At 52.2% G+C, this 18,207-nt stretch overlaps 1 protein-coding gene across 1 annotated transcript; it reads right to left on the reverse strand.

The window, feature by feature from the left end:
- Positions 1–549: 549 nt before the first annotated feature.
- On the reverse strand, positions 550–17,107 carry SLC6A7 (solute carrier family 6 member 7; the record flags this gene model as incomplete). The annotated part of the gene is made up of 14 exons (XM_080919999.1): positions 550–756; positions 4,213–4,380; positions 4,908–5,008; positions 5,165–5,264; positions 5,715–5,846; positions 5,919–6,031; positions 6,729–6,853; positions 6,975–7,078; positions 7,901–8,035; positions 9,204–9,342; positions 10,788–11,022; positions 11,130–11,261; positions 12,739–12,922; positions 17,075–17,107. 14 exons carry the CDS (start codon positions 17,105–17,107, stop codon positions 550–552), a joined length of 1,908 nt encoding a protein of 635 aa, XP_080776125.1.
- Between the last annotated feature and the right edge of the window lie 1,100 nt (positions 17,108–18,207).

Here is an 18,207-nt window from a genome sequence, read left to right on the forward strand (position 1 = left end):
TCCCACCTCTTCTGGGAAAACCGGCCTTATCATAGGAACCCACAAAGACTTTTCTGCCCAATTCATTCACTGCCTCTCTATATCCAGGGCCCTGGGACTCTCCGGCTTCTCACTGCCCCGAATCTGGGGTTTAAAGTTCGGTTGTATGGAGATGTATCTTGTCAAAATGTCTGAACAAAGAAATCAAATGTGGTCCTTTCTCCCCCCAAAGAGAAAGGAAGATGGCTGGCTGGAGGCTTGGGAACAAGTCTTCTTGGGCATGTGACATTGGCCAAGCTCTCTTCTTGGCTTCAACACACCCCTCACAAACTGAGGGTTGAGCTGGACCATTTCAGCTTTGAATGAATACCTAGTATATGTATGCCCATCTAGATAGATAGAGGTTCTAGGAAATGTAGAGGCCACAAAGAGAGACTTACGCTGGGGACTGTCGTTGCCATGGCAACCTCCCATTGCCTGTCAGAATCCCAACAGACATAGCTATCCCCTGCAGGTCAAGAAAGGGACCGTGAGGCCCCGACCAGCCCTCCTGTTTGGTGCTCTCTGGTCTCACATCATGGACTCCTCCTCCGCGATCTCACGGTCCACCTCAATGGCTGTATTCTCGAAGCTGGTGATACCCCCGTATTTGCGCATGTGTACCATCAGTGGCTTTGGTGATTGGCTCCCAGCCAGCGTGGCCACATACATGCCCGTCCGGTTCTCTTCCAGTGATGGGCCCCAATCTATAGCAGGACGGCTGGCTTGCTGAAGTCGCTGTAACAGGGCAATGATAAAGGACACTGAGTGTTTTCCATGGCCAGGCGCCCAGCAAAGACCTGCCTAGGCCCAGTGACAATCTGCTCTGCCACTTCTGGATGGGTGGCCTCCAGGAACCATCTGGAAACCCACACTGGGGCATTGTAAAGAGGATATGGCTGTTTCATGCTGGGAATTACATGGCTTCTACGGTTGTGAGACAGCACGCACGCACGCACGCACACACGCACGCACGCACGCTCGCACAGACTCCCTGACAAGCATTTAAAGGTAGACTCAGCTCCTTTCCAGCTCTCTTCTGTGGAAAGTGGAATCCAGACTTGTTGGGGACTTTTAGGAAAAAACTGGAAGCCAGAACAGAGGAGGGGCTGAGGTGACCTCCCTAGACATTTCCCAGAGCCCAGCGTCTAGGAAGGAGGGAGCTGACGAAGGGGCTGACTAAGCCTAGACTTCCAGCGATCATCCCTAGCCACATTCCCAGGGCCCTCTGCCCATTCTGCTGGAGCAAGAGCCCTGCACCCTGAGAAAAACGAGGCTACTGACAACTGACGAAGCCCACTGGACACAGGCTCCAAGCACGCAGGGCGTGACTTGGTCCAGCGACGGCAGCATTTTGGCAACTAGGGTGTGATGGCATCTATTCAGCTGTTAGAGCCAGCTCCTCACAAATTTGCCAATGGTGTCTCCTCTTCCTCAGAGTAAAATCTGAATGCCTGCCATGCTCTCTGTGGCCTGCCCCTGCCCACCTTCCTGTACTGAGTGGGTTTTGTCAAATTGGCACAAACCAAATACCCCTGCTCCACCACCCCCCAATCTTGCTTTTCCTTATGGTGTGTCTGGTTTTTTTTTTTTTTTTTTTTTTTTTTGAGTTTACTTTTAACTTTAAATACATGTGTAAGTGTGTGTGTGTGTGTGTGTGTGTGTGTGTGTGTGTGTGCAGGCGTCTTTGAAGATCAGAAGAAAGTGTCTGATCTCTTAGAGATGAAGCTGCAAACATTTGTGAGTAACCTGATATGGAAATTAGGGTCCCCTGCAAGTCTGAGTGCTCTTAACCACTGAGCCATCTGCAGCCTGATAGTGGGGTTTTAAACACAGCAATAGAACACAAACTAAACTACTCCACAACCTTGGATGTCCCACTCCCCCCACCCCATCTCTGCTCCAGTCATGTGGACTCTTTGCCTTCCTCTTCCCTCGGAACGGGGATGCTTTCTTGATCACCTTGTCCATCTTGACATCTCTCCCTGACCCTGGCCAAAGTAGCATCCTTCACCCCTCTATGTGCATTCTATTTCCAGCTCGTGTGTTTGTCCTTTCGAGGTATGGCTCGAAGCTAGCACTAATGTGTCATTGTTGCCTAGCTCCCACACCATAACATGAGATCCCTGAGAGCAAGGATTTAGATGTGTCCTCACATGCTAAACAAACAAACAAAAACCAAACCAAGCCAACAACAACAAAAACAGTAGTCTCTGAGCCTGAGCACGTGGGCCTTCTGACAGGGACAAGCCGAGCCGCTGTTCTGTACATGGGAAGAGTGCCAACATGGTCCTGGCCTATAGTCCTTTCAATTACCCTCCATGACAATCAAAAATGTCACTGGGTGCTGCCCCGGGAAAAACCACCCTCTGTGAGAACTCCTAACATTTAGCACATAGTATACCCCAGCTCTGTGCTGGGTCTTGGCCTTTTTAATATTTGCAGTACCTTATAAAAGAGTTATTTACCTCCCATTCCCTTTACTTTCATGGATATTAGCTGAAAGTTAAAGCTCAGAGAGGTCACTTAAGTTGGCCAGTGTCACACAGGTTGGAAGCAGGGCACCAGGGTTTAAACCTAGATAGGCCCCCATCTTGAACTTTTCTCATGTTCTATTTTTTCTGTTCCATAGACTGACTGGCTCCTTTTCTCCTCACAGCAATCTTATAGGCTAGCATTCCTGTCCTTAAGGAGGAACCAAGGCTAGAGAGATAACCAGAGTAGGGCCATAAAGCGCTGCAGGGACTCTGACCCAGTGGACGGAAGGCAGCCCAGATCTGGAAAGACTGCTCCTGAGCCTAGCCACAAAACCAATAAACCCAAGTGCTGACTTCCTTGGCTCCAGGCTGCCCTGACCTGCTGTCCTCTGCACACACCTGGTTCTTGAGCAAGGGAGTAACTGGCAGACCTCTGGGAGGCTAAGGAAGACTCTGAGGTTCCGAGAAGGGAACAGCTTAGCCCCCAAGTCATACAGTGGCTGGAAGCAGGAAAAATGGCTGAACTCCAGGCTGCCATGTGACTGGGGCACTAGGTGGGCATTGGGGGGGGGGAGAGAGAGAGAGAGAGAAGTGGGGGGGGGAGAGAGAGAAGGGGGAGAGGGAAAAGGAGAGAGGCTGTGTGGAGGCAAGCATGTGGCAGCAGTGTCCTGAGGCACAGGCCAACAGAAGGGGCAGGGGACTGTTTTACAGGTCACTTCCTGTCATTGCCGATCTCTGGCTAGAGCTAGCTTAACAATGGATCACCACGTTCTTAAATTCTCAAGAGTAAGCTTTCATGAGATGGAACTAGCCGGCTCTAGTACCCTCTGATAGGTTGTCACAGGAAGGGTCCCCAGGCTCTATCTGGCCTGCTTGATCCATGAGGCATGCTTGAGTTCCGTTTACTCATGATGAGTCTCTGGCCATTGGAGGACTCCAGACTCATAAGGGCCAAAGTGAAGACTGTATGTATAATGGATGCTCTGGGCAGCTCAGAGAGAGGCTAAGATGTCCTTCCTGTGGTCATACAGCAGATCTGCTGGTCCACTGTGGGTTGCTACCTGTCTCTTTCAAGGCCTCTTGGCTTCTATGCCAATTGCATTGTCCCTGTCTTGGTTCTTAGTTTTTTTTTTTTGTTTGTTTGTTTGTTTGTTTGTTTGTTTGTTTTGTTTTGAAACTGAATTTCTCAGTGTACCCCTGGCTGTCCCAGAACTCTCTCTTTAGCCCAGGCTGGCCCTAAACTCACCTGCCTCTGTTTCTAGACTGCTGGGATTAAAGGCATGCACCAACACTGTCCTGTTAACCAACTGCTCTCTTTAACACAATCATTCTATGCCAGTACTCATGGCCCGGCAGGGATGCCGAACACAGGACAAGGGGGATGACCTACCTTCTGGGGGTATTTCAATGTTATCCTCTGGCTCTGGTCTCCGAGTTCAAATCCTGACGGTACACTACCATCAGTGGGCTTTGGATTAGTTCTTCTCTCCTATTCCCATGGACCCATGTGCTGTGAGGTTCAAAGTCTAATCCCAGCCCCAAGTGAATCTAGATGCCATGGACCTTTTGCAGGTTACAGGGATCCTGCCAGGTTCTGGACAAATGTCCATACAGGTGTTTTGGAGTTTTGTTGTTTGTTTGCTTTTTGTTTTTGTTTTAACCAAGAGCTGGGCCACAGAGCCAGAAGGCTATAGGAAGGCGGGGAAGGTGGACTCACCTCCCAGAGAGAGCCCTCCTCTCGAAGCACAGCTACCAGCATACCAGCTGGGATCATGAGGCAGGAGAGCAGGCCCATCAGGATGCCTAGGAGCTCGGCCCAGGCTGGGAAGCGATAGCTGCCGTATTCCGAGGGCTGGTACTTGACGATGCTGTACACCAGCAAGGCCTGCAGAATGGAGACTCCAGCATCACCGGTCCTTGAGTGGAACCCAGAGTATGGAGTGGCCTGGGCCTGGACCACCTTAAGACTTGAGACAGCCTAGCTGGGACCTACCCATAGTTCTCAGCTGCACCAGAAGTGAAGATGGTCTATCTCTGGGGTTTTTACCAGACCTGAGCTATAGGCTAGCTCCAAGCTGATTCAATACGAAGGTTTGTGACAGCCCAACTCAGAGATACTCTAAGTCCTGAGATAAGCCTCTCTCCCAGTTACTCTTACCCTATGACAAGCAAAACAGTACTAAGGCCCTAAGAACTAGAAAAGCTCCACCCATTTGCTGACCAGGTCTAGCACAGCTCAGAGCACTGAAGTTTGGAGGCAGGGATGGGTGTGCTAGGTCCCCATGCCTACTCCACACCCCCAGTAAAGGCTCACTCAGAGCCAAGATTGCCCAGCTAGACTAAATGCACAGAGGGACCTGCACTTGGCCTTAGGGACCCAAGCCAACCACCTTCCCTCCTACCCCTGGTTACCAAGAGTGTGGCTGGAGACAAAAACAGCCAGCAGGCCCTGAAGTAGAGGCCTGGCTTGAAGCCCAGCATCATGTGGATGTCTCGGCAGAACCGCTGGATGCCTGCACAGGGGAGGAGAAGGAGTGTCCCCATGATAGATCCCATCGGTGCCAGTGACCCCCTCCTTCATGCCCGTCTCCCTGCCCGGCTGCAGTGCAGGGCGCACACCCTGCTCCCTCACTCCTGGGAGAGTCGGCCTCCCCCTGCGCCCTTCTCACCATATACCCGGGTGACGGCGAGACACGTGGTGATCACCACCACCATGAGTCCGAAGCTGGCGCTGTAGTCATCTAGAAGGACCAGCCAGTACATGCCTCCCTAGAACACAAAGCACAGCTCTGGAGCCTCTAGCCTCAGTCTCCTTCTCTGCTCTAGCCCATCTCCTTCTGGCAGGAGGGAAGCAGCCAGGGCAAATGCTGAGTGGGGTAAAACCATAAAACGGTCTGCCTGCTCAGCGCTGTAGAGACAGTGTTCTTTCCTGCTTCCCAGCAGCCTGGTCTCCTAACAGGACCCATGCATGCATGAGAAAAAAAATGGGTTCACGTGTCTAGAGTTACTCAGCAAGTGGAGGAGTGACATGTGAACCCAGGTCTTTCAAACTGACTCCAGAGTCAGAATTCAACTATAGACCAAGGTACCTGCCATAGGAAACAGACCCTGGTAGGACCAGAAGCCATTCAGTGACTTCTCAGCTGGCCAAAAATACCCTCAGATGGCAAAGAACACCCTGGCCAGCTCCCCAGCTTGGCGCCCCTGCAGGCCACTCACATCGGTGGTGAGGACCAGTCCCATCAGGTACATGGCTACACAGATGAGGCCTGAGAACACTGCCTTCTTGGGCCGCAGGTAGTATGGGAACTCATCGGTCACTGCAGTCACTATGGTTTCTAGAAAGGCAAACTGCGGGAGGTACTGAGGTCAGAGTCTTACCCGCTCGCTCGTCAGTGCCCGCACCCATGGCCCAAGGCTTACCTGACTATCCAGGCCAAGAGTCAGAAGCATGAAGAAGAAGAGGAAGGACCAGAAGGGTGACAGAGGCAACATAGTCATAGCCTGTGGATAGACAACAAAGGCCAGGCCAGGGCCTGGACCCAGGGCATGCAGGGTCAGCATCCTGGGGTAACACAGTATGCCTCCATATGCATTCAGATACATAGGATTGCTTGTGTCATGTGGGAGCACAGTCACTTACCACACCCAAGTCCAAAGACAAACACTAACTGTCTTAGTTCCAGGGCCTTGGATGGCACACTGTAAGTGCTCAGTACATTGAATACGAATTAGCAGTCATGCACAAATACACACAGGAACCAAATGTAACACACAGTCGGAACACAGGTCCGCATGTGCTCATTTCTACAGAGCGCCTCAGCGGTACACGTGCTCACATTCACCCACCGACACAAAACATGCTGATTCATTGTTGACACCCTAAATTCACTTTCACACAAACGTCTCCACCCAGGGTGTGACAAACAAGACCTGAAAGATAAGACAGCTTCATACAGAAAAGCCTTTGTCTCCAGAGAAGATTGTTGTTGCACGCTCATTTGCACACCCATGCATTTACAAGGGTGTCCCACACAAGTGTGAATGCACATGCATATGTGCATGTGCACACACATATATACATGCAAAAACAAAACAATAACACCCCCCTTTTTTAAAAAAATAGCTTGTTATTCCCGTCTTGGCAGTCTGTGTTGATAGCATAGCCGTGACCCAGATATGCTATCATTTGGTCTCACCCCGACCAAATCCTGACATGCTGCCTCTACCTACCTGCTTTGGCCACTTGGTCCACAGGCACACCCAGTTCCTGAGACATGTAGCCCAGCACCGAGAAGATAGCAAAACCAGCCAGGATGCTGGTGATGGCATTGCCCAGGGTGACAATGAAGGTGTCTCTGCCAGGAGAGTCCAAACCCAAGCCAGGGTGAGCTGGCCACAGCTTTAACCCAAGGGGGCCTCCTGGAGACCCATCCTCCTGAGTTTGACCCCTGGCACTGGGAAGCTGCAGGCACTGACCTGTAGATGTTCTGGTGGAATGTGTTGTAGGAGGCAAAGGTGAGGAGACCCCCAAAGCCCACTCCTAGTGAATAAAAGATCTGTAGAGCAGCTTCAATCCACACCTGTGCCAAGGAGAGAGGGGCAGGGAAGGCAGGGAGGGCCCAGGAGGGGGGTAAGGGTGAAGATGGGATCAGGAATAGGGAACAGCCAGGGTTACACTCGAGGGCCAGGAGCAGACCCAGCTATGGCATTTACACTGTGGGATATGGGCAAGTCCTTCCCTTTTCTGGGACTCAGTTTACCACCCAGGGTCTAGTAGATAGTCTCTAAGCCTGATCCAGTCCTGAAGGAAGGTGTGGCCAATGCAGAGTTGCCAGCAGTTTGGAGTTGAGCACAGGCCTAGGTAACCACTTTACTCCCTGCCTGGAGTCAGAGGGATCTGAACTGGTACCCGTCTTAACCAGTGTCTAACTACAAACTGTGCGAGCCCTGTTACCTCTATGCATTCCAGGTCCCCCATCTGTGGTGAAGGACCTAAGATGGTGCCCTCCTCATGGGGAGGCACAGTGAGCGTGAAACCATTAAGTGATTAAGAAGTGTCAGGTCCAGTCAAAAAGTCAACAGTGTCAGCTGTCAGGACCATGTTATGATTGTCACTGGCACTGATGTCACCTCCCCCCACCCACCCACACACCCCAGGCTTTGGAGCCAGACTGATTTGAACAGGACTCCTGCCACAAGACCTCACAGCTATCACTAATTCGTGTCTGCTCCTGATTTGGTTTTGTCAAACGGAGAAAATAATCCCTATGTCCTAGGAGTTTAAAGAATAGACAAGGGCACGCAGGAAGGGTCAGGACAGAGCTGCAGCCGGAGGCTCCCCCATGGAGGGTCCCCACCCGTCCTCTGTCCCACAGAGCCTTCCTTTCATGCTCCTTGCTCACCTTTGAGGATAACAGGTGGTGGAACTGGGGGGTGAGATAGAACTTGATGCCTTTCCAGGCCCCGGGAAGGGTCACTCCTCGAACCAGGAGCATGAGCAGGATGAGGTACGGAAAGGTGGCCGTGAAGTACACCACCTGGAAGAGAGCAGGTTGGAGTGGCAGACGATCATCCACACAGCTCTGCCTGCCTTGTCCTCGATGCCAGAAACCCACCTTCTCAACCTTCAGTGGTCCTGAGCTAGGAAGCAGCCACTATTCTGGGTGTGTGTCCCTCCCTCCCTGTCACCAGCCCAGGACTGCTACCCTGCTTCCCAAGACCACCCTATCCCATCTCTACTGATTGCTCTGGTACAGGATAGCACCACTGGGGGGGGGGTGAGTCTCCCCCTCCTGTGTCCAACCTGTGGCCTTGCAAAGCATCGGACATCTTCAACCTCCTGAACATCTAATCAGCCTCTTTCCATCTCAGCCAGCCTCACCATCCTCTGTTTTGCTGGTGATCATGGCGGTCCCTCCTAACACTTTCCACCCCGTATTGCATGGTGATGTCCTCTTGCTTAGCAAAGGTCATTTAAAATGATCCAGATTTCTAAATCCTAAACAGCCTATTACTCTTTTCTCTGCCCATCACCTGCGGTGCACGCTGGTTTCCTTATGTCTGGTTTGCTTTTCCTTGGTAGCAGTAGTTCAGCTTTCCCTACATGGGGTTCACTTAATGTCCAGCTTTGGGGGTGGGCTCATGAACAGCAAAACAGATAGTCCCTACCTGCCACAGAGACTGGGTATGGGGTGGGTACACAGTCCACCTTATCCAATAAGGTAAGCTCTACAATATCTGCAGACTGGGAAGCAGGTAGGGGAAGCCAGTGTGGAGCAAGACTTCACCAAGAGGTCAGAGGAGAAGACTGGAAACAACCATGAACCCCATACCGAGCCATGTCAACCCCTTGGGCTTTCCAGTTAATGAAACATCTGGGTTTGGGTGACTTGCAACTCCAAGAGGTCTGATCTATTTATTTAACCCATAAGCATTCCACAAGCCCTCACTGAGTCTGTAAAGTGGCGAGCTGCAGGCAAAGAAGCCAACTTGAATAACCTGAACATTAGGTATTGCCTGAAGCAGGTACCTCGTCTAAGAAAGCAGGGAGGCCCAGTGTTTAACCTCCTTCTCTACTTCAGGCAAAGCCCTCCCCAGGTCCTCTCTTCTCTGTCTCTGGGTAAATTCTATCATCTTCTGGGCCTTGGCCAGCACCCACTTCCTCCCCAGCCACTGCATCTTGGCACCCAGCCTCCCAAGCCTCACCTTGCCCGAGGACTTCACCCCTTTCAGGATACAGAGAAACACAATGACCCAGGCCAGCAGCAGGCAAAGGCAGAGGTTCCAGCGGATCTCCCCGGGTCGGCCGATACCCTGGCTGCCCTGAATGTGCAGGACATAGCGGCTGTGGGAAATAGTGGTTAGGGAATCCTCTGGTCATCCTGCCACACTCCATAGCTATGGGGGGAAGGGAGCCATGCCCAGCCTTGTAGGCAAGGTAGCTCTTTCCCCCACGTGGTGCTTTCCAAGCCCCCTTTATTTGTATTGGAGCCCAGGAAGCTTGCCTCTACCTCCTTGCCCCCACTCCACATTCCTTTCAGGAGCAAATAGCAGATATAGGCTTGGTGGATCTGGTATTTACATACATACATACATACATGTACATACACACATGCACTCCATTCAGGAGCCTGGTCATGGCTATGGTCATCTGAGCCATGGTTCACTTGGGTAAGTCCTACTTCCAAGGCTCCAAAGCCCACAGCCCCTCCCCCTGCCCGTTGGTTCTGCATGCTAGCAGCTCTCTCTACAGCAGTTCCAGTGCCCTACCTCTCCATGTGAATTCCCTAATCCTCTACAAAGCCTCTTCACTAAAAGACCCCCCAATTAACCCTCCTGGCAGTGCCATCTGCCCTGTCTATACCTCACCCAGTGTGATCAGCCTTAGCATGGCCCCAGAGACCCTTGGCACCCACAGCGACCATGTCTTGAGTTTTGGGACACATACTCAAACTATTAAGTCATACTTTAGCAGATGCAGGCCCTCTGGCTTCCCTTGTAATGAACAAGTGAGTGGACTGAACAGTCTATGCAAGCTGGGAGAGAAACTGGTTCAAGACACAAACCCATTGGGAGCCCTTGGGAGTAATTCTTTGCAGGGGAAGAGACTATCCATCCAGCATCTGGGTTACTCTAGAATATCCTGGAACAGGACTCCGTCAGGGGTCCTTACTGTCATCATTACTGCCACCGAGCAAGCCTCTGGCCCTTGTTCTCTCAACCTGGGCTCGTGAGTTCCCACCACTGCAATGATGGCTTTATCCATGTCGCCTTGTTTGTCTCACCTCGGCTCTTCCATTAACCTGAGATGGCTCTGACTTTGTAAGGCCCTGGTTCCAGGTTAAGCACTTTACTAATGGGCATAGCAGCTCAATAAATGCTTAATAAATTATTTATTTGTTTTAGTCAATGTGTGAGTGACGAAACAGATAACGTCCTGTGAAGTAGAGACAGTTATCACCCTCACTGTGGCAGTGGAAGAAACTGAGACTCTCAAATGTCACTCTTGCTAATAGACATTACTCCTGTCAATAAATGGACACTTACTTAAGCCCCTTCACCCCCGAGGCTAGATGGCTGTTTCCATGCATTTTTTCCCCCTTTAATCTGCACCAGCCACCTTCTGGATTAGTTTACCCCAATTGTCCTTTTCTAAAAGGAGCTGACCAGGAAAGGAGCCAGGATCAGAACCCTTTGGTTCCCCCCCCCCATCCCCTGACATCCAAGGCTAGGCCAGCACAGCACCCCCTCCTCCTGCCCACCCTCAGTGGCTACCCCAGCCAGGCTGACCTCCAGTACTCCTCACTGGGGCTGACAGTGCTGCTGAGGTTAAGAGGCATCACTCCATTGCCATCCTTGGGGCCCCTGTGCTCCAGACAGCGCTCTGTGTTCCACCAGTTGCCACAATGCTCCCAGGGCAGGTTGCTGGTCAGGGAGGCGAAGAGGTAGAAGAGGACGTAGGCAATGATCATATTGTAGTAGATGGCCACCAGGCCCACGATGAGCAACATGGCCGCACCTGCACCTGGGTAGGGGAGAGACAGCATCACCTCCCTGTGAGAGTCTGGGAGCAGGGCAACTCCCCCATGGCTCCTGGTGGCTCCACTCCAGCCAAGAACCACTGAGCCTTACCTTTGAAGAGGGGGCTGATTTTCCAGACAGCCAGGGGTCCCAGGCTGGAGAACTGGCCCAGGGAGAGCTCAAGAAAGAAGAGGGGGATGCCACAGATGGCCAGCATGAGGAAGTAGGGCACGAGGAAGGCTCCTGCAGGGAGGTAGCAGACGGACTTGGGATTCAGGTGGACCAGCCCCTCCAAGGCTCCGTGCTGGCTGGCCCACCGCTGTCCCTTGACAGCGACCACCTACCATCCACCACATGGATGGTGCATTTCTCCGAGGGTCACTGAGGCTGGGGGCAGCTGGTGGGTATTTACTCACTTCTGTAGCTAGAGAGCCCAGAACACGGGTGGGCACACAGCAGACACCCCAGAAACACCTGCTGAGTGGCTGCATGAAGGGTGGATGAATGAGTTATCTTCCACAGAGTACCAGCTCCACACCTCCAGACTCTGGCTCCAATGGTCCCTTCCTCATGAATGCTGCCTCGGATGCTCTGGCTGGCACCTGAGATTTCATGGGCCCTGCAGTTTCCTGGGCCTGGCATCCCTCCCCTTCTCACACATAGACAGCCACCTCCTTCAGACAGCTGTCTACCACCAGATGGCTCTGGTAGAGCTCTAGTCATACAGCTCGCCCTCTGGCCTCCCTCCTGAAGCTCTGTGGGTAAATATCCCAAGTGATGCTGGTCACTTTCCTTTCAATGCTCTATGGATTCATTTAGGTGATCTTCTAAGGGACTCTGGGTGGCTAAACCCTCCAGAACAGAGTCATCCCAGAAATGTCTATATCTGGGCTCAACACCCTAACTTCAAGGAGAGGGACTGCCTGTCTGTGGAAGAAGTAAGGTCAACACACAGAAAAAAATATCAGGGAAGCAGGGAGTGAAAGGGGGGGAATCCTGGAGTTCTGGGAGTTTGGTCTGGTGTTACCTGGTTTCCTCTTTGCCAAGTTTGAGAGAGGGAATTGGAGACACACAGGAGCACAGAGCTCTGGGGAAGACAGTTGGAAGGTTGAATCTGCACCATGTGACCTTAGATAGGAAACTTGGCCTCTCCAGACCCTGCTACTTCAGCACTTCTGAGGTGCCTACCCAGAAGGGTTGTTATCAGGGCATGAGGCAGGCACCAAGCTCAGGACCCAGCACTGGTGTATTTTCACCCTATTGTTAATGAGGCTTAGAATGTTAACTGGATGGAGAGTCAAGGACAAAGGGAATAGCACAGATCTTGTGTTCTCAATCTGAATGGAAAGAATCAGGAGGGGAGGGAGCATCAAAGATTCTAGAGAGGGAACTGTGGATGGGCCAGGGCCATGGAGGAAGTGAAGGAGGGGACAAGATACGCTGCAAAGCATATAAATAGTGATAGTAGATGCTACTCTTTACACCCACCATTGGCAAGTGGGCAGCAATTTCTGCCCAGCATAGGATCTAGGAAAGCATTAGGCCTTAGGGAGGAAACCTGGGTAACATGCTGTGGATGCAAAGCAGGAGGAGGTGGTGAAAAGGGACAGGCAGAATAAGTGTCCTCCCTCTAACCTGAGGTCACTTCAAAGGCCATCCTATAGCCCCCAAGCTTTGGTCTGTCACCCCAGATACTCCCACGAGGTTCCCAGGCCCATACCGCCTCCATTGGTGTAGGCTCGGTAGGGAAACCGCCAGACATTTCCCAAGCCCACACAGTAGCCGATGCAGGACAGCAAGAAGTCCAGCTTGCCCGTCCAGTTGCCTCTGTCTGCTGCAAAGTCTACGTCCAGGTCCACGTCACCCTGGTCACTGGGCGTCATCAGCAGGTCTGGGGTGACAGGCTGCCAGTAAGAGAGACAAAAAGCAAAGAGGGAGGAAGGTGAGGACAAATAGAACTGGAAACCCAAATGGAGACCAGAACTGAACAAGGTTGAGTGGGAAATATTCCATCAGGTTCAGATGATCAGTGATTTCATCTAGACTCAAGAGAGCCTAACTTGCAGATGCTTAGAGACCAGCAACTGGCTCAGGCCTTAGGAAGCTGCCTGACTTCATCTTGGCTAGCAGAAATAGGCCAAGGCTGACCCACTTTAATATCACTGCCTGGTAGTCACCCTGTGTTAGTGATCACAGTAGTGAACATTCTACACTTGAGCCAACTACTCACCCACACTCCACTCCAAGCGTGAGCTCCAGGAGGTTCCAGGAGAGGTCATGACCTACCTGAGGCTTTTGGCTACTTGGCCAGGAGAACCATACCTGGCACCAGAACTCATAATCTAATGGCCCAGTCTTTGCCTACAGTATGAAGCTCACCCAAGGAAGGACAGGTCACCAGACTGGAAGGTGTTCAGGACAAGAGGCTCCAAGGGGGACAATGGAAGAAGCCAGGGTACCCTTGTCACAGGAAGCAAAGGACTTCAGAGAATGTGGGCTCCCCAGGGAAGAGATCAGAATTCTGTCTCAGCTCAGAGGACATAGTGGGGGCCGTGGGTTTTGCATAGCACTCAGGAAGAAACCTCTTACATTTGCTTTGGAAAGTCACCCTCCAACTATCATTAATGCAGAGCAGAGTTCAGACGAGAATGCAGTCAGTTGTCTTGGCTGCCTGCTTCCATGATTTACTGTGGTCATAGAGGTCTGCTGGGTAATCTCCCTGTGGTTGGGGCTGAGAGGTGGAGGTCAGCTCCTTTTGGCCACAAAGAATGCAAGTTGGCCTACTTGCAAGTTACTCCAGTTTACTACCTGGAGGAAGCTCAGAGGCACTTGACCCACCTAAAATTCAGAGAGGAGCTCCCAGCAGGCAACATGGGAATGGGTCAAAAGATGGCAGTCCACCTAGCCTGCTTGCTTCCAAAATTCCCTAGTGCCTAGGAGAATGGAAATACAAAGTCGACCCAATCAATAAATATCCAGTTATGCTGTGTACCCCAGGAGAAAAGCCCCTCCCTCAGCTTTCTACCCAGATACACTTGTAGGAATTTTTGAGAACCAGGAGACTGATTCTAGCTCATGGTCTATGCTAACACACAGTGTGACAATAGTCTTCTGGGTCTCCGTTTCCCCATCAAGACAAGATAGAGATTGGTTAGATCAATGTTTCCAGAAACATATCCTTTGAGATGTTCATAGCATAGACATTCTGTGGAAGGATTCTTCAGACAAAAAGCTGGGTTAACACAACCTGAAATATTTGTCTTTACTTGCAGGACCGGTCAGGTCATTTAATGGGCCAGGATATTCCAAATAGGGACTAGAATGTACTGTTCCTAATTTCTATTTGAGAAAAGGGTCCCAGGGAGCCAGTGTGCTCCTTCAGAGGTGTGAGCCTAGACAAAGTCAGGGAGCTCTCTGCTAGAGGTCTTAACCAGAGACCACATCAGACGAAAGGGGGGCTGGGGTGTGGCTCCGTGGTAGAGCATCTGTTCCACATGCACCAGGCCTGGCTTCCATCCCTAGCAGATCGGGGTGAACAAAGTATCCCACAGCTGGAGATGTCTGCTGCAGTGTCTGGCTGGACAGTGGATCCCAAGGCTGCACTGAGATTACAGTGTTGGCCTGACAGTATGACCATGATAGCAATCTTGTCTGTGGTTGGACACTGGTGATGGGGACAGCCTGACATAACTGCGGGTGATGGTGACAGACAAAATGAAAACGGTACAGGAGCAGTGGGGTTTTTAGCTATAGCCTAGGACATGCTGAGGTGAGGGTAAGCAACTCCCAGGCTTGGCTGGGCTCTTTCCTCCCCTCCCTTCCCCTCCTTTCTACTCTCTTTCCCTAAGGCTGCCTCTTTAGTTATGAGAAACAGCCTTTGAAGACCCTCAGGCTTCTACAGGAACTCTAAGAGGGAGTTGGTGGCAGCCAGCTGACATGACCCCTGTCACTAGGTTGCAAGGTAGGCCTGTCACTCTGAAACCCTCTGCCCCTTTCAGGCCAGCTGACAGGAGGTCCCAGAAATGAGGCTCCTCTGAGATGCTGCCCTTTCTACACTCACAGAGCAGTCCGATCTGTTTCCATGGCGACAAGAGTTCTAAGAGCAGGAGGCTGCCAACTGGTCCTTCCCCAATCAGAAGGAAGCTTGCTCCTGTTCCAGGGCCAGGGAATGGGGGTCCCCCAAAGATGAGCCAATCAGGAACCTACATGGAGTCCTAGCCGCACCATCAGGTGAATCCCAGGAGGCTGACACAAAGAGGATGGGGCTGGTCCAGAAGCCGCAGACAGCTGGCAAATAAATGGGGCAGGGCCAGAACCTGCCTGGCTTGCTCTCCATTTCCACCTGTTCGGGAGCTCCCACTCCCCACTCTGGGTCACGCAGGCACACACTTCTGAGAATGCACCTGCACCCTCTCTTTTAGGGACCAATAGAAATAGGTCCCCAACCCCCAGGCATTAAAAGAAAGGGGGATTAAGACAAGCCTGGAAATATATTCTACCTTCTTGGAAAGACAAAAGGCACCCGGGATTCCCATTTCACTGCAGGAAATGGAGCCCCAGGGTGAAGAGGAAGGGGCCCAAGGTCAAATGGCAAGCCAAGGTCAGAGCATCTACTAAGGCAAGATCCAGCCACATGATGCTTCTGCTGACCCAGCCTGCTCTTGCTCACAGAGGCCCCCTTCTCTCTGAGACACTGAGAGGGTGGGTTGTCAGTACTGCTCTGCTTGTTCTAGGTAGCTTCTACTTCCAGGTAAGACATGAAGCAGTCCTGTGCCTCAGTTGCTCTGTCTATAAAATGGGGCTTGTGGGGTCCAATGAATCGTTAGAAGGACCAGAAACTGGAGAGGCTTCTCTGGGGTACTCAGCACGAGCTTCCTACCACATGGCTGCTTCTATCATGTGTGGCTGTGACAGGGAAGGGCAGGGGCTCTTGTGAAAAGGGAGAGAAGAGAGAGAGAGAGAGAACCCTGGGGAAAACGGGGACAAGACCAGATAGGATTCCAGAAACCACAAAGAGCTTCAAGAAGTGACTCCTGTCAGCCAATTGAAAAGACCCCAGTGTTTTAGGGTCTGAGAGCATAAGGTCAGAACGCTTGAATGAAGGTGTGCTTCCGTGTGTGTGTGTGTGTGTGTGTGTGTGTGTGTGTGTGTGTGTGTGTGTGTGTGTGTAGCAGCCAGCCCCTATGTAGTCGTCTCACATGTACCTGCCCCTTCCAGTTCATAGCATCTCCAAAACGCACACAGCCCAGTGGGGGAGGGGTTCTCTCATCTCCATTCAGGAGATGGATGTTTGGAGAAAGGACTTGACCAGTCACCACCAAGTGGAAGCTTCAGAAACAGTACTCAGGAGTTCTCTTTCCTTGTCTGGGACTGAGACTTTAGTCACCAAAAAACTTACCTCAGTACTCCCCCTCCCCCACAAACAACTGGGAGGTCCAGCTTGGCCAGGTGGGGAGATAGAGGTCTGGTTGACATCTCTGCTGCTATCCCACATCCCATCCTTAGGTTCCAGGACCCCACCCTTACCTCCTTTCAACCTGATTGCAGGCTGTCTGGGGTCCCTGCGGGGAGAGGGGATTTCTCAGCAGGAAAGGGAGGGTGCTGTGGAAAGGGACAAGGGAGACATCACAGGGGCCCGAATCCTCAGGACTGAAGTGGGTCCGTGGAGGCCGGCAAAGGTTCCTTTGGTATAGAGTTCCTAGGTGAAGCCAGGGCAAGATTTCGGCCCCAGGAGAGCCCAGCTCAATGTTGACATTCAGCTTCTAACGCCCCCACCCTAAGTCAGGCCCTGGTACAACAAAAGGAGTACCGGGAGAGGGGTATTTGACCCCTGCCACCGAACCGCACCTCCTGGGGCTGCAGACACCTGTTTGCAGGCCGGTGCACAGTGAATCGGGACCCTAACACTACACCCTGAGCCACCAGAAGAGATCGTGACCCCGCCCCTCCCTGTAATCCAGTTTGGGGGGTTCTCTAGCCCGGAACAGTGGGGGACATCCCTTTGGTCCGTCGATCCACCCAGCCTCGCTCAGGTGAGCTCCGCCCTCGTGCCCTACCTTGCGGAGGTGAGCTTCCTGGAGCTTCTTCATCTTGTAGAGCTGGCACAGCGCTTGCAAGAGCGCAGAGAGCCAGCCAAGCGGGCGCCGAGCACTGGTCCTACCTCTGCGCCTTTGCCCCCACGGCTCCCGCGCATGGGTTGGGGAGGGCGCAGGCGCTGCCGAGAGGCCGCTGCGGGCGTGGGGTGCTGCGAACGCCCTGCCTCTCCCTGCGCAGCGCCCAAGGCTGAGGAGTCACCCAGACAGATCCGATGACGGACAGACGGCGGCAGGGGGATGGGCGCGCCCCCGCACGCAGAGCTGCGGATTGGAGCGGCCCAAGCGGGTGGGGAGGGGGTGCGTGACAGAAACCATCGGCCGCAGCAACGGTGACCTTGGGCAAGTGACTTCCATCTCTGGGCCTCCCTTTTATGAGTTGGGTGAGGAGAGAGGCAGACAGAGTGCTCCTGTCATTAAAATTCCTGTGTGGGGTTCCAGCACCGAGCTACATCGTTTTTTTGGTTTTTTTTGGGGATTTTTGTTTGTTTGTTTTGTTTTTTGTTGGTGACCTTAAGTTACCTGCAGGGCAACCTCGTTCCCTTATGTCACTTTACTGGGGTGTAAGGAATTCACCGAGGCCAAACATAGAAAACCGCCAGCATGGAGCTGCCACACAGTAGGCACACACCTAACATTTAGCTTGCTCACTTGCCATCATCCAATCGCCCAGTCGATCAGTGCTTATCCAATATCCTTAAAATGGTCCGGGACCACATTTTGTTTGTTCAACCCAGAGAGGCGGTTGTTTAGTCCTTCGGTTTCAAGGATGAGGAAAGTAAATGATAGGGAAGGTAGTTACTCAAGGCCACACAGTTAGCCTGTGACACCAGGGACAGTCGGTCCTCATAGACTTCCCCTAGACATAGCAGTCCTCGGCATGACTCCTTTTCTTGGGATGAAAGGCCGTTGGGAGGTTTAGGGGGAGGAGAAAGGACAGGCAAGTGGTACCATGTTGTGGTGGTTTTTGATGTAATGTTAAAGCAGGTTCCTATCTATCAGCGCTGTGACCTCGAGGGTTTCCATTTGACCAGGCTGCCAACCAGCAGATGTCTGGCTAAGCTCTCAGAGAGCAGTATGACCATTCATTGAGTGAC

Source organism: Micromys minutus, assembly GCF_963924665.1.
Source record: "Micromys minutus genome assembly, chromosome: 8".
Lineage (NCBI taxonomy): Eukaryota > Metazoa > Chordata > Mammalia > Rodentia > Muridae > Micromys > Micromys minutus.